General features: G+C 47.2%; 1 protein-coding gene across 1 annotated transcript in view; it reads right to left on the reverse strand.

Moving 5' to 3' along the window:
• The window catches only part of AARS2 (alanyl-tRNA synthetase 2, mitochondrial), a 45471-nt gene that overhangs the window by 21731 nt on the left and 6218 nt on the right, over positions 1 to 17522 (reverse strand). Inside the window, exons 3-6 of the mRNA XM_073623235.1 lie at positions 16363 to 16508; positions 14493 to 14684; positions 12895 to 13039; positions 7048 to 7193 (exon numbers count right to left, since the gene is read on the reverse strand). Coding sequence (XP_073479336.1) covers positions 7048 to 7193; positions 12895 to 13039; positions 14493 to 14684; positions 16363 to 16508 — 629 coding nt within the window. The remainder of the gene's footprint in view (positions 1 to 7047; positions 7194 to 12894; positions 13040 to 14492; positions 14685 to 16362; positions 16509 to 17522) is intronic.

The following is a 17522-nucleotide window of genomic DNA, read 5'->3' on the forward strand; positions in this document are numbered from 1 at the left end:
ACCAACACAAAGTGGCTCATAATTGTGGAGGGGAAGGAAAATAGGGTTTTTTATAACAGCTTACCTGTAAAATCCTTTTCTTGGAGTACATCACGGAACACAGAGCCATAATAATAACTAAATGGGTTATCTTCCACCTTCAGGTGATTGGACACTGTCACACCCAAGACAGGAAGTCCCCCTCTATATAACCCCTCCCATACAGGGAGTACCTCAGTTTTTCTAGCAAAGCAATACATGTGTATACTAGAAAGAGGGGTGGGACCTCTGTGTCCCGTGATGTACTCCAGGAAAAGGATTTTACAGGTAAGCCATTATAAAAATCCTATTTTCTTTTTCGTAAATCACGGGACACAGAGCAGCCATAGTAATAACTATGTGGGATGTCCCAAAGCAATGTCACTGAGGGGAGGGAGACACAGATCAAGGCAGACTGCCATCGGACATTAGGATCCATACTGCTGCCTGCAGCACACTGCGCCCAAAAGCGGCATCCTCATGCCCTCTCACATCCACCTGATAGAATCTAGTGATTGTATGGACCGATGACCATGTTGCCGCCTTGCAGATCTCAGCCATGGAGGCTTGGTGATGCACCGCCCATGAAGCACTTACTGCTCTGGTAGAGTGCGCTCTCACATGAAAAGGAGGAACCTTCCTTTTCAAACCATAAGCCTGGAAATAACTTGTCTAATCCACTTAGAGATGGTAGATTTCGACGTTGCCTGGCCCTTCCTGGGGCCTTCTAGCAGCACAAACAAAACATCAGTTTTCCGTATCTGAGCCGTTGCTTTAAGGTAAACCTTGATTGCTCTCACTACATCGAAAGAGTGTAATAATTTTTCTTCCGCGGAATGCGGTTCTGGAAAAAAAGGAAGGCAGGGTAACATCCTGATTCAGATGGAACCCTGACACCACTTTAGGCAGAAAGGTTGGGTGGGGACGCAACACCACTCTGTTTCTGTGGATAAAAAAAATATGACTCTTTACAAGAAAAAGCTGCCAATTCTTATACCCTTCTAGGATATAGCAACCAGAAAAAAACAATTTCCTTGTCAAAAGGCCCAAGGGAATGTTATGTATTAGTTCAAAAGGCTGCCTTTGTAAAAACAGACAAAACTAAATTCAAATCCCACGGGCACAAGGGAGATTTAACTTGTGGATTCAAGCGCATCACCCCTTGAATAAAGGCCCGGACCAAGGAATACGAAGCAAGCGGCCTTTGAAAAAACACTGATAAGGCCGAGAGACCTGACCCTTGATGGTACTCAAGGCCAGCTTAATTTCCATCCACAACTATAGAAAGGCAAGGATTCTACCAATGATGCATTTCCGAGGGTGCCAACTCTTGGATTCACACCAGGAAACATATGCCTTCCAGATTCTGTAATAAATGAGCCCGGAGGCCGACTTCCTAGCATTAACCAGAGTGGAGAGGACTGAACCTGAGACCCCCCGGCTCTTTAAGATGTAGGCCTCAACTGCCAAGCGGTCAAATTTAGACTTTGTAAGGAAGGATGGAACACCGGATCCTGCGAGAGCAGGTCTGGACTCAGCGGAAGAACCCATGGGTCCCCTACTGCCATTCTCATGATCTCTGTATACCAGGGTCTTCTGGGCCATGCCGGGGATATAAGGACCACTGGCTTCCTTTCCTCCTTGACCCTGCGAAGAAGTCATGGTAGAAGCTGAACCGAAGGGAACGCATAGATCAGTGAAATTTGATCCCAAGGGATTACTAACGCATCCATCCCGCATGCAAGAGGGTCCCTTGTCCTTGAAACAAAGTTGTCTAACTTTTTGTTGTAGACAGCGAGGGATCCCCCCTTCCTAAATTGTGGCAGAGCCTGAAGCGGAGGGAGTGAACTGATCTATAGATCTGCTGACACTGAGCCTTTACACTGGAAAGCATGGTAAGCAACACCAGGTATGTTCTTTGACACCCTCTAGTGGCAGACAGGCAAGACATGCAACTACTCAAAGAACTACTTTGATACATCACTGCAGATCTTCATGGGGGGGGGGGGGGGGATTTCTACCCCAGCACACGCAATAGAAGCTCTTTAGGGAGTCAGGGGAGGCTTGATTTATCACACCCCTGCTTTGAGGGGGAGGGGGGTCGATTTGGGACACCTATTTGGCCCCAGGTGAGCCGTGTAGGCTACAGTGTGATCCCTTTAGGGTAGCCTGCGGGGCTCACTGGGGCTGTTGAGGTTTAGGGTTGGCTACACCACTTTCCCTGGTCCCCCCCCCCCCCCCATCGTATTTCGTTCCCTAGACTGAGGTGATTATTTTGCAATTTCCCTACAGGGTTGTTTTATGTTCATGTATTGAGGTACATACGACAAATCACATTCCGTTTGCTTCAAGCATATACTGTTAACCGTATAACCTACTGGCATAGGTCCTCCCTGATCGGCCATGTCGGCCCTAGTTTTGAGCTATTGTCTGTATGGTTTCCTTATGTTTCTTCATTGCAAAACTCAATAAACACATTGAAAACAGAAAAATATCTCCCAAGCTTTGAACATCTCAAGGAACTCTGTTCAATCCATCATCCGAAAATGGAAAGAGTATGGCACAACTGCAAACCTACCAAGACATGGCCGTCCACGCATCAGGCCAGCATTTACTGTACCACACATTGCTTTTATCTCTCTTTTTATACTTTTTTTGTGATCACTTTTTATTGTGTCATTGTCAACGTATGACATATTTTAATAAACCGTCTGGTTTGACCTGCACCATCTGGAGTCCCTCCTTTTCTTTTTCCATATGTTTGGTTTTTGGAGCCAATGAGGAACTGTGTTTGGGCGACATCTTCTTGGACTACAGATTGTCTGTGGAACCCAGGAACCGGGAGTCGAGGAAACTGCACCGGATTTGCCTAACTTCTTCCTGTACACAACATCAGATCCAGACCGTATAGGACCCTGAGCCCTTTTGACCCACTGTCGTATGACATGCGTGTCCATCCTGGTCGGTAAGAGTATTCATCTACTTACCTTTGAAGTATTGATGAGAGTGACTACAGACAACCCATTTCTTATCCCCATTGGCTGGGTGTCACCCAGGAAGAGCTTTCTTCTTCACATTTATGTGGACTTGTGTTTTTTGTTTGATGCTTACACTTTTTGCGTTTAAGCACAGTCAGGTTTGATTTTTACACACCACATTTGCTTTTTCATATGTACCACATATACGGCACATACACTATATTGTATTAGCATGTATACTAGTGCTACACTTGATTTACTAGAGACTAGAGGTCAGCTGACTGGTGAGGAATGTGAAGTGGGAGGGGCTGGAGGAGACCCAATCTCCTGATTTCAGCATAGGTGTCACTGCTGCGAGACACCACAAAGCCGGAGACGCAGTGAAGCCAGAGACACAGTGAGTAACACTACCTGTAATTACAGTTGCCATTAAAAGTCCCCACTACAGTTCTCAGATCAGCAGATGACCTTGATCAAGAGCACCTAAGTTGGCTGATCAGAACTCCCTCCGGAACTGCCACTGATCCCACCCCCCAACCAGCACTGCCACTGATCCCACCCCCCACCAGCACTGCCACTGATCCCACCCCAAACCAGCACTGCCACTGATCCCAACTCCCTGCCAGCACTGCCACTCATCCCAACTCCCTGCCAGCACTGCCACTCATCCCACCCCCCACCAGCACTGCCACTGATCCCACCCCAAAGCAGCACTGCCACTGATCCCACCCCAAAGCAGCACTGCCACTGATCCCACCCCAAAGCAGCACTGCCACTGATCCCACCCCAAACCAGCACTGTCACTCATCGTACCACCCTGCCAGTACTGCCACTGATCCCCCCCCCCCAGCACTGCCACTGATCCCACCCCCCTCCAGCACTGCCACTGATCCCACCACAAACCAGCACTGCCACTCAACCCACCACCCTGCAAGCACTGCCACTGATCCCACCCCAAACCAGCACTGTCACTCATCCTACCACCCTGCCAGTACTGCCACTGATCCCTCCCCCAGCACTGCCACTGATCCCACCCCAAACCAGCACTGTCACTCATCCTACCACCCTGCCAGTACTGCCACTGATCCCTCCCCCAGCACTGCCACTGATCACACCCCCCTCCAGTACTGCCACTGATCCCACCACAAACCAGCACTGCCACTCAACCCACCACCCTGCCAGTACTGCCACTGATCCCTCCCCCAGCACTGCCACTGATCCCACCCCCACCAGCACTGCCACTGATCCCACCCCCCACCAGCATTGCCACTGATCCCACCCCCCACCAGCATTGCCACTCATCCCACCCCCCACCAGCATTGCCACTCATCCCAACTCCCTTCCAGCATTGCCACTCATCCCACCCCCTCACCCCCCAACCAAGGAGTAAGAGAAGAAATAAAAATAGAGAATATATGGAAGGGAGAGGAAAAGAGGGAAGAAAAAGGGAGAGAAAGAATAAGAGAAAAAAAACAAGAAAGGTGGCTAGAGAGAGGGATGGGGGGGGGGGGGCAATAAATGAGGATAGAGAGAGATAAAAGGGAAAGAAAGGAGAACAAAGAGAAAGAGTGGTACATCCTAAAACATACCATAAGGGGTTTTAATACTGTACGAGTGGAAGGGACTCAGGGAGTGCTAAATGTCCGTGGGTTAGGGGTGCAAATTACTTGTCTTGCCTTGCATGCTGACAACCCACGCTACGAAAATAAAATTTTACTGTTGGGGACCCCACAACTTGGGACATTTTATCAAGGGGTCATGGCACTAGAGGGGTTGAGAACCACTGATCTAGATCAAAGCATATTCATGTGTTAGAATGGCCCAGTCTCAGTCCAGACCTAAATCACATTGAGAATCTGTGACAAGACTTGAAAATTGCTGTTCACAGACGCTCTGCATCGAATCTAACAGAGCTTGAGATATTTTGCAAAGAAGAATGGGCAAAAATTTCCCTCTCTAGATGTACAAAGCTGGTAGAGACATCCCCAAAAAGACTTGCAGCTGTAATTGCAGAGAAAGGCGGTTCTGCAAAGTATTGACTCGGGAGGGGGGGCTATACAAATGTACTCCCCCCCACTTTTCACATATTTATTTGTATCATTTATCATTTTCCTTCCACTTCACAATTATGTGCCAATTTGTGTTGGTCTATCACATAAAATCCCAATAAAATACATTTATGTTTTTGGTTGTGACATAACAAAATGTGGAAAATTTCAAGGGGTATGAATACTTTTTCAAGGCACTGTATCACATGATCATTAGATCACAGACATTACTTCTCATCACAGGATCAAATTCACCAATTGTGATACAAATGTATCCATTATCATATCCTGATCCAATCACAGAGATACAATTATTACATTGATTAGTTTGTATCTATTACTACAGTAGCTGACATAAGTAAGTACACCCCTCAGCCACATTTTTGTAAATATTTTCTTCTATCTTTTCATGTGACAACACTGAAGAAATGACACTTTGCTACAATGTAAAGTAGTGAGTGTACAGCTTGTGTAACAGTGTAAATTTGCTGTCCCCTCAAAATAACTCAACACACAGCCATTATTTTCTAAACCTCTGGCAACAAAAGTGAGTACACCCCTAAGTGAAAATGTCCAAATTGGGCCCAAAGTGTCAATATTTTGTGTGGCCACCATTATTTTCCAGCACTGCCTTAACCCTCTTGGGCATGGAGGTCACCAGAGCTTCACAGGTTACCACTGGAGTCTTCCTCCACTCCTCCATGATGACATCACGGAGCTGGTGGATGTTAGAGACCTTGTGCTCCTCCACCTTCCATTTGAGGATGTCCCACAGATGATCAATAGGGTTTAGGTCTGGAGATGTGCTTGGCCAGTCCATCACCTTTACCCTCAGCTTCTTTAGCAAGGCAGTGGTGGTCTTCGAAGTGTGTTTGGGGTCCTTATCATGTTGGAATACTGCCCTGCGGCCCAGTCTCTGAAGGGAGGGGATCATGCTCTGCTTCAGTATGTCACAGTACATGTTGGCATTCATGGTTCCCTCAATGATCTGCAGCCCCCCAGTGCCGGCAGCACTCATGCAGCCCCAGACCATGACACTCCCACCACCATGCTTGACTGTAGACAAGACACACTTGTCTTTGTACTCCTCACCTGGTTGTCACCACACACGCTTGTCACCATCTGAACCAAATAAGTTTATCTTGGTCTCATCAGACCACAGGACATGGTTCCAGTAATCCATGTCCTTAGTCTGCTTGTCTTCAGCAAACTGTTTGCGGACTTTCTTGTGCATCACCTTTAGAAGAGGCTTCCTTCTGGGACGACAGCCATGCAGACCAATTTGATGCAGTGTGCGGCGTATGGTCTGAGCACTGACAGGCTGACCCCCCACCCCTTCAACCTCTGCAGCAATGGTGGCAGCACTCATACGTCTATTTCCCAAAGACAACCTCTGGATATGACGCTGAGCACGTGAGCTCAACTTCTTTGGTGGACCATGGCGAGGCCTGTTCTGAGTGGAACCTGTTCTGTTATACCGCTGTATGGTCTTGGCCACCGTGCTGCAGCTCAGTTTCAGGGTCTTGGCAATCTTCTTATAGCCTAGGCCATCTTTATGTAGAGCAACAATTGTTTTTTTCAGATCCTCAGAGAGTTCTTTGCCATGAGGTGCCATGTTGAACTTCCAGTGACCAGTATGAGAGAGTGAGAGCGATAACACCAAATTTAACACACCTGCTCCCCATTCACACCTGAGACCTTGTAACACTAATGAGTCACATGACACCGGGGAGGGAAAATGGCTAATTGGGCCCAATTTGGACATTTTCACTTAGGGGTGTACTCACTTTTGTTGCCAGCGGTTTAGACATTAATGGCTGTGCGTTGAGTTATTTTGAGGGGACAGCAAATTTACACTGTTATACAAGCTGTACACTCACTACTTTACATTGTAGCAAAGTGTCATTTCTTCAGTGTTGTCACATGAAAAGATAGAAGAAAAGATTCACAAAAATGTGAGGGGTGTACTTACTTACAAAGTTTTGATAATTTGGGGTACTCACTCTGCTCCGGCCATGCCCGGGTACACCCCGTCAGCGATACACACAGAGAGGGTCCTGATGTGATCCGCCACCACTCGGTAAGCCATGTCCACGCGATTGGTGTCCTCTCTGCCCAGCCGCCCCCCATAGGGAGGGGCCTGTGAGCCCTGCCCAGGAATCACACAGACATAAAGGTCACCCCACATCCTCCACTACATCACATGTCTGACATTTATAAAGAATAAATCGGGTCATATATGTTGTAATATGTTGGCCAATTTTATCATAAAATGATTTTCCCTGTCATTGATGGAGGTGGGTGAAGTCACTGGATGTTACATAGTAGGTGAGTTTGAAAAAAGACAAGTCCAACCTATGTGTGTGATTATGTGTCAGTATTTCATTACATATCCCTGTATGTTGCGGTCATTCAGGTGATTATCTAATAGTTTCTTGAAGCTATCAATGCTCCCCGCTGAGACCACCGCCTGTGGAAGGGAATTCCACATCCTTGCCGCTCTTACAGTAAAGAACCCTCTACGTAGTTTAAGGTTAAACCTTTTTTTCTTCTAATTGTAATGAGTGGCCACGAGTCTTATTAAACTTTCTTCTGCGAAAAAGTTTTATCCCTATTGTGGGGCCACCAGTACAGTATTTGTAAATTGAAATCTTATCCCCTCTCAAGCGTCTCTTCTCCAGAGAGAATAAGTTCAGTGCTCGCAACCTTTCCTCATAACTAAGATCCTCCAGACCCTTTATTAGCTTTGTTGCCCTTCTTTGTACTCGCTCCATTTCCAGTACATCCTTCCTGAGGACTGGTGCCCAGAACTGGACAGCATACTCCAGGTGCGGCCAGACCAGAGTCTTGTAGAGCGGGAGAATTATCATTTTATCTCTGGAGTTGATCCCTTTTTAATGCCAATATTCTGTTTGCTTTGTTAGCAGCAGCTTGGCATTGCATGCCATTGCTGAGCCTATCATCTACTAGGACCCCCAGGTCCTTTTCCATCCTAGATTCCCCCAGAGGTTCTCCCCCCAGTGTATAGATTGCATTCAGATTTTTGCCAACCAAATGCATTATTTTACATTTTTCTGCATTGAGCCTCATTTGCCATGTAGTCGCCCACCCCATTAATTTGTTCAGGTCTTTTTGCAAGGTTTCCACATCCTGCGGAGAAGTTATTGCCCTGCTTAGCTTAGTATCGTCTGCAAATACAGAGATTGAACTGTTTATCCCATCCTCCAGGTAGTTTATAAACAAATTAAACAGGATTGGTCCCAGCACAGAACCCTGGGGAACCCCACTACCCACCCCTAACCATTCTGAGAACTCCCCATTTATCACCACCCTCTGAACACGCCCTTGTAGCCAGTTTTCAATCCATGTACTCACCCTATGGTCCATGCCAACGCACCTTATTTTGTACAGTAAACGTTTATGGGGAACTGTGTCAAATGCTTTTGCAAAATCCAGATACACCACATCTACGGGCCTTCCTTTATCTAGATGGCATCTCACCTCCTCATAGAAGGTTAATAGATTGGTTTGGCAAGAACGATTCTTCATGAATCCATGCTGATTACTGCTAATGATATCATTCTTATTACTAAAATCTTGTATATAGTCCCTTATCATCCCCTCCAAGAGTTTACATACTATTGATATTAGGCTAATCGGTCTGTAATTCCAAGGGGTGTATTTTGGGCCTTTTTTTTTATTCAGTACTTTTTTTATTCTTTTCATAGCAATTATACATACATTTTATTCCAGATACATAATCTTACTTCTAGCATTCACCCACCCCAAAAAAAAAAAAAAAACTAAAAGCAAAAAAAAAAACCCAACAACAAAGAAGATTTCCTCCCCCTACTGTATCTCCCCCCCCGTCCTCCCATCCTCTCCCAATATTGTCCCTCTCCCATATTGATTCATCTTTTATTTTCATTGTCCCAGGCCTCTACCCAGCTTTTCCAGATATCATAAAATTTATCTCGGCTCCCTCTATGTGTATAAATAAATTCCTCCTTTATTATGGTTTCTTTTATTTGTGTTCTCCATTCTTCGACCGTTGGGGGAGTATACAGATATCCATTTCTGAGTTATTAGCTTTCATGCCTGAAACAAGCCTCTCGTCATTGCGATATGGGTATGATTTGAAATATTTGGTTCCTCCACTATATTTAATAAACATAAATTTGTGTCTAGTGAAATTTCTATATTTTGGGCCCTTTTTAAATATTGGTGCTACATTGGCTTTTCTCCAATCAGCTGGTACCATTCCAGTCAGTAGACTGTCTGTAAAAATTAGGAACAACGGTCTGGCAATTACTTGACTGAGTTCTCTAAGTACCCTCAGGTGCAAGCCATCTGGTCCTGGTGATTTATTAATGTTAAGTTTCCTAATGCCGCGTACACACGAGCGGAATGTCTGACAGAAAAAGTCAGACGGAAGCTTTTCATCGTCTATTCTGATTGTGTGTATGCCTCATCAGAGTTTTTTTTTTCCAAAATTCTGACGGACCTAGAAATGGAACATGTTCTAAATATTTCCGATGGAACCAATTCCTAATCGGGAAAACCGCTCGTCTGTATGCTGTTCCGACGTACCAAAAACGACGCATGCTCTGAAGCAAGTAAGAGACTGAAGCTATTGGCTACTGGCTGAAATGTATAGATTACTAAAGTGCTGAAATGAGAATTTTAAATGAATAGTGACTGAAAAATAACCAAATAATTAAGCTGCAATCATTCTAAAGTGGTCAGACACTCTAAATGAATAGTGAAAACATTAATGATGCGCTCTAATTAACCTTTCAATCAGTGCACAAATCCTATAATGAATACAAATATCAAATCCCAAAAAATTGTTTCCTCTGTGTGAAATCCAACAAAAATAAATACCGTGTGTGTATACAGACTCCAAATCACATGTTATAAATTAAAATACAAGTAAAAATATAAATAATTCCACCACTGTAAAAATCCAACCAAATCAAAAATTAGTGACCTGTGAATTATCTAAACGTGTTAGATAGTGATAATGATGGGTATCACTAGCAGGTCTCATAAGCTAATACTACAACTGCAAACAACAAACTCTTGCGATTTATATGATGATAACACAACCAAATGCCTGCAATTCGTATACCAATGTTGATATTATATATGTCCAATTCCAACTTATAGTGCAGGTGCGTTTTAAATCTTTGAAACCACTCTGAGGTGTTGCTTGGGCTATTAAATCGCTTACAGATGTCAGTTGATTCATGCAATAGAAAAAGTACATATCATTGCGCAATGATGAAAAGATGCACAGGGCTAATGCACAACAAAGAATGCACTCATATCTCTGGATGCTAAAGCACTTAGTGAAAACAAACAGCCGCTCACTGCGTGACTCCTCACACCGCTGCTATCGTGCTGACAGCCAGCCTCGACAGTATTCGTCACTGGCTCCTCCTACGTGTTGCGGCACAGGACAGGTGACTTTTTCAAGGATCCTTGAAAAAGTCACCTGTCCTGTGACGCAACGCGTAGGAGGATCCCGCTTTCAGATTCCGTGGCCGGCGGAAGTGCCCGCCCACCCTGGAACTGACATCACCCGCCATCCGGCCCAGCTCCCGGAGGTCCAACGCTGGCTGCAAAGTGCAGGGCGGCCTCTGTGCACTTCCGCAACGCCTCCACCTGGGCAGTCGAAAGCAGACCTCCCCAGACTTTCTGCTTCCACAAGAGAAGCTGGGGGCACGCAAGACGCAGTCGCCCAGGTACCTTCCAGGCTCCCTAGCCTACCAGACTGCAGGGAGAGGGAGAGGGAGAGGGAGAGGGAGAGGGAGAGGGAGAGGGAGAGAGAGAGAGACCCTGGTCGCCCCCCCCCCCCCTCAGGAAACAATCGGTCTCAGCCTCCCCGGCTGTTTGGCGGGATGGTGAGGCTTAAATCTTGCAGTGTAAGGCAGCTTTTCCTGAAATGGGAGGAGCCAAGGTTTCTCTATGGTGGCTGTCCTAAAAGATGTACAGGGAAAATATGAATGCAATCTATACACTGGGGGGAGAACCTCTGGGGGAATCTAGGATGGAAAAGGACCTGGGGGTCCTAGTAGATGATAGGCTCAGCAATGGCATGCAATTCCAAGCTGCTGCTAACAAAGCAAACAGAATAAAAAGGGGATCAACTCCAGAGATAAAACGATAATTCTCCCATTCTACAAGACTCTGGTCCGGCCGCACCTGGAGTATGCTGTCCAGTTCTGGGCACCAGTCCTCAGGAAGGATGTACTGGAAATGGAACAAGTACAAAGAAGGGCAACAAAGCTAATAAAGGGTCTGGAAGATCTTAGTTATGAGGAAAGGTTGCGAGCACTGAACTTATTCTCTCTGGAGAAGAGACACTTGAGAGGGGGTATGATTTCAATATACAAATACTGTACTGATATGACCCCACAAAAGGGATAAAACTTTTTCGCGGAAGGGAGTTTAACAAGACTCATGGCCACTCATTAAAATCAGAAGAAAAGAGGTTTAACCTGAAACTATGTAGAGGGTTCTTTACTGTAAGAGCGACAAGGATGTGGAATTCCCTTCCACAGGCGGTGGTCTCAGCGGGGGGCATCAATCGTTTCAAAAAACTATTAGATAAGCACCTGAACACCCGCAACATACAGGGATATACAATGTAATACTGACCTATAATCACACACATAGGTTGGACTTGTCTCTTTTTTCACCTTCACCTACTATATGAGAGCTGTTGAACCAAGTCTCTGAAATTCCCACAAAATCTAAATCTTCCATGTTCAACAGCATCTCTAGTTCGCCCATCTTGTCCGCCAGGCTTCTGGCATTGGTGAACATGCCACGTTGTCTAGACTGTGTGTACAGCATTTGAAAAATATAACCAAAGCCTCGTCGTCTCATAGTACTCAAGGCAAGTGTCACGTCCAGGATTGAAATCCACTGACATAGACTGTATAGGAGATACAGGGGCAAACGCAACGCTGCATGGAGACACCGAGGTCACAGAGGCATTCAGGGCACATTGGAGTCACAGGATGGTACAAGATGTTCTGGAGTCATTGGAAGCCACAGGGTGCTGTGAGGTCATTGGGTGACACAGAATGCCCAGGGGTTGGGTATTGAGAGGTTGGGTACTGGGGGGCTGGGTACTGAGGGGCTGGGTACTGAAAATTAGGGTACTGGGAGACTGAGTACTGGGGGGTTGGGTATTGAGAAGTAGGGTACTGAGGGGATGGGTACTGAGAGGCAGGGTTCTAGGGAACTAGGTCCTGGGGCTGGGGGGGGCAAAGGAGTCTGGAGGGGTATTACTTGATTGCATGGAGGAGTCACGAGACATGGAGGGACACTAGAACTCAGGTGTCTGAAACAGAGGGTGCAGGTAAGTCTTGCACAGTACAGGACCCCATCATCTCCAGTGAATCCTGTGTCACCAATGACCCCAAAGCTTTCTAAATCACCGAGCATTGTGTCACCCAGTGACCTCACCCCCCCCGCAGCATCTGTGTCACCTCAAACCCAAGAGCATCCTATACCAAAGAGTGACCCCAGATCATCCTGTGTCATCCTATAACTCCACTGCACCCCGAGTACCTCTGTGACCCCGGTGTCTCCATGCAGCCTCAGGTACACTCCTGTATTTCCTGTACTGTCTCTCCCCAGTGGATACAGATCCCTGTATGTAAAACATTACCCCTTAAGGAATGTAGGTGAGGTGGGGGGGCATAGTGAAAATAACCCACCTTTATCAATGTGGGGTTCAATACCATGAGGGGTATATTCACCCGGAACACACAAACAATGGTCACACCATCACTAGGGGTATAGTCATCGGGGACACCCCCACACACAATGCTCACCCTCTCAATCTCCTCCAGAATTGGGGTGAACAGGTCGGTGGCGTAGTTGGAACGTTTCCCTTGAAGGATGGTCACTAACCTCTCCAGACCCATCCCTGTGTCCACATGGTGTTGGGGCAATCGTCTCAGACTCCGGTCCGCCTCCCTGACCGAGGGAAAGAAAGAGTCAGTGACCACACCCACCGTTATCAACATCATTAATGTTTAAAGTTACCAACATCAGACCCGGAACAATGTCCTCCTAGATCAGGAATGTTCTCTAGGAGCTCCTCATCCTCCATAACTTTATAAAACGTGTCCCAATGTTCTTCACTATGGGGGCTGGAATGTGTGAAGGTGGAGGAAACTGGGCGGCTCCCGCCCTTTTTTGCTGAAGAAATCTTAATCGATTCACCCAACACCAACAGATACTCTATATAGCCAAACGTTTTGTGGACCTCTGACCATCACACCTCAGCTGGTTGGACATCCCAATCCAGAATCATGGCTATCGTTATGGAGTTGCCCCCTCCCCTCATGGCCATTATTATGGAGTTGCCCCCTCCCCTCATGGCCATTATTATGGAGTTGCCCCCTCCCCTCATGGCCATTATTATGGAGTTGCCCCCTCCCCTCATGGCCATTATTATGGAGTTGCCCCCTCCCCTCATGGCCATTATTATGGAGTTGCCCCCTCCCCTCATGGCCATTATTATGGAGTTGCCCCCTCCCCTCATGGCCATTATTATGGAGTTGCCCCCTCCCCTCATGGCCATTAATATGGAGTTGCCCCCTCCCCTCATGGCCATTAATATGGAGTTGTCCCCTCCCCTCATGGCCATTAATATGGAGTTGCCCCCTCCCCTCATGGCCATTAATATGGAGTTGTCCTCTTTGTGGCTATAACATCCTTTGGGAAGACTTTCCACAAGATTTTGGGGGGTGTCTGTGGGAATTTCTGCCCATGTTTGTGTTTTATGTTGTATGAGAAGACCTGTTGAGCCTCATGTTGGGCACCAAAAAAATACCTGGCTTACAATTGGTGTCCCAATTCACCCCAAAGATGGCCAGTAAGGATGAGGTCAGGGCTCTGTACAGGACACTCGAGTTCCTCCACACCAAACTGATAACACCATGTCTTTATGGAGCTGGCTTTGTACACCAAACTGTTACCAAAAGTTTGGAAGAGCACAATATAGTCGGCAGGATGGTCAGCTGACCAAATATTCTGAGCCATATAATAGGTATGGTGGTCAGGTGACTACATACTTTAGGCCATATAATGGGCATGATGGTCAGGTTACCCAATCATTCAAGCCATATAATGGGTTTGATGGTCAGATGACTCCACACTTTCAGCTATATAACGGGTTTGATGGTCAGATGACCCCATACTTTCAGCTATATAACGGGTTTGATGGTCAGATGACCCCACACTTTCAGCCTTTATAATGGGTATGATGGTCAGATGACCCCATACTTTGGGCCATATAGTGGTTGCCATGGTGAGGTGACGACATACTTTGGGCTCTCTCGTTATTGGTGACATCCCCAGTAAGATCAGTCTCTGGTCACCCAGTGTTGACCTCCTGTCCAGACATCAGGCTGTCACTACTGACCTGTTATACTGCATGAAGACCAGATTCCAGATCTCCACAACGTCCGGACTGTCCTGGTTCACCAGAGCCGAGGCGTTCCGGCCACCCACATGATCGTAGTGAATCTCCGTACAGGGGCCACAGGGGCCCGTTTCCCCCATTTCCCAGAAGTTATCCTTCAGACCGAACGGCAGCAGGCGTGATGGCGGAATACTAAGGGTGACAGGAGAACAGATAACGGGTTGTAAGAACATACACAGGTATGTACAGAGTAAACTGACCTATCCTCTTATCCTGTCTGGGCTCTACCCACAGTGCCAGGATTGCAGCCAATCAAGAGAAAGTCCTCTCAACTGCTGGGGACTTTAAATTGCGACACATGGCTTGGAGTGCAATTAACACATCTCTACGCTTAATCTGAACCCCCCTGTGCTCCAGTAACCATTGTGTCACCCCATAACACCAGAGTGACCCGTGTCATCCAATGTGACCTCAGAGCATCCAGTGTTACCCCTGTGACTACAGAGCACCCCATTACCCCCCAGAACACCCTACATCATCTAGTGACCCCGAGACTCCAGAGCACCCCGAGTATCCTGTATTACCCTACATTTCCCTATGGTCTGGCGTCTTCTTTCAGATCCCCTCCCCCCTCATGGTCACAGGTCACCTGACCTGTAGATTCCACCCGCCGGTCTAACGGCCAAACTGAACTGCCAGCAGCGGAGGGGCCAGGTGAGCGGCGCGGGCTCAAGGAGCAGCCCATCTGCATTGGGCCCTGTGACAAACCCTTGTCCTCAACAGGACTATGTCCGCCGTAAATGCTTCCTCTGTCTGGTACCAAATAATCCAAGACCCTTTAGCCTACCCAGTCACCAGCCGTAACTCAGTGTAGGGTGAAAAACATCAAAACTCTTTTTTATTCAAGCACATGTTACAACAGATAAATAACTCAGAGACACCCCCCCCCCCTCCTTTGCCTTCAGGGTGGGGTAAACTGTCCAACCACAATAGACACACAGGTCAGGTGTATTCAAACTTCTCATCAATAAACAGTCTTATCAGCAGGGAGAGCTGTTGGAGGCACCCCCCATAGAGACACACATCCCATAATATACTTTTCTTCCAGAGCAGACAGACATAACAATAGAATACAACCACACCCCAAACGATCCCAGCAAAGAGTCCACAACAGCATGAGACAACACACAATATATACATATATACACAACATTCCAGTGCGGCTGCACAGTGAGTCCGACTAGCACAGATCACAGTGGGGTACTCGGTCACCTGGTGCCCCTAATGGACACAGGGCGAATTACACATAGGAGGGGCCGGGGAGCTGGACACAGACTTTCCAGAGCTCTCCAAGGTAGGCAGAGTTGTACAAACCCCCCCCCCCACCCAAAGTGATTCCCGTCACAGGCCCTACCAGGACAAGTGGCCCATGCCCGGTGTGCCCTATGGCCAGTACGGGCCTACCCTACATCATCTAGTGACCCCAAGACTTCAGAGCACCCTGAGCAATCCTGGGGTAATAGGGTGATACAGAGCACCCTACATCATCTAGTGACCCTCTGACTCCAGAGCACCCCGAGCATTCTGTGTCCCCCTATGACCTCAGAGTGCCTCCATGACACAAGTCTTCATACAGTCCCAGGTACACTCAAATATATACTGTACATACACCATCAAGGAGTGGTAAGTAATAATTCTGTCAATCTTAGCCCCACCTTATCTTCTGTACTCATGTAGGGATACCACGGATGCCTAATCTCACAGCTCACTGCCCCAGCCCTTGTCTCTGAATGCAGGAAGACCCAGTGTAGACAGTGTCCCTGTATGTGGCCTGTACTGCACATTGAGTCCCCGCATGTTCTGTACTTACCCCAGGCTGAGCCAGATCTCTCTGGTCTCCTCATCAGCGGAGAGGCCTAACCCCGGATCTCCACCAAAATACGTCACATAGAGGCGATCAGCCGGGATCTGGTACTCCTGAGTTAGCAGTTCCCACGCCATGCGGCACGCTTCCTCCTGAGGATGGAGAGAGGAGTGATGGAACAATACCGGTCCTCTGATATGGAGAATACAGACACATAATGGATGATATTTTAGGTACGGCCTACCTGATAAATAACCAGACATCAGGTCACATGACTCAATAAAACCCTCAGACATTGTAAGGGGGCTCATTTGTTGTCTCCTGGGACTCTCCCATTCTATAGTCTCAGGAGACTCCATCTCCCAGCAATGGCGGATCTGAGGGTGGAATCACCTTGAGGGGTTAGAGGGAACGTGCCATATGAGTCCAGGCGGGGGTTTGATAATGGAGAGGAAACTTGAAGGACTACAGCAGAAAAAACCCAACAAGATGGCAAATCCACAAAATGAGGACAGATGGGGCCCCTTGATCAGATGCTTCCTCTGGGAAATTTTGGTGAGGGCCATGTACTTATTGTCTAAGAGACAATCTCTGTGGTTGGGACTCCTTCCTGAATCTGGGGTGGTCGGTGCTCTACAGCAATGTCTGGTGAGGGACTGAAGCTCTGTGGGTGGGTCTCCTTCCTCAATCTGGGGTGGTCGGTGACCTACAGAAATGTCTGGTGAGAGACTGAAGCTCTGTGAGTGGGTCTCTTTTCTGAATCTGGGGTGGTCGGTGCACTACAGTAATGTCTGGGGAGAGACTAAAGCTCTGTGGGTGGGTCTCCCTCCTCAATTTGGGATGGTTGGTGCTCTACAACAATGTCTGCTGAGAGACTGAATCTCTGTGGTTGGGTAGGTCTCTTTCCTCAATCTGGTGTGGTCAGTGCTCTAAAGAAATGTCTGGTGAGAGACGGAATCTCTGTGGGTGAATCTCCTTGCTAAATCTGGGGTGGTCGGTGCTCTACAGCAATGTCTGGTGAGAGATTAAATCTTTGTGGTGAATCTCCTTCCTGCATCTGGGGCAATGTCTACAGCAATGTCTGGTTAGAGACAAGCTCTGTGGGTGGGTCTTCTTCCTCAATTTGGGGTGGTCAGTGCTCTACAGCAATGTGTGGGTGGGTCTTC

This window comes from Aquarana catesbeiana, linkage group LG03 (assembly GCF_042186555.1).
Source record: "Aquarana catesbeiana isolate 2022-GZ linkage group LG03, ASM4218655v1, whole genome shotgun sequence".
Classification (NCBI taxonomy): Eukaryota; Metazoa; Chordata; class Amphibia; order Anura; family Ranidae; genus Aquarana; species Aquarana catesbeiana.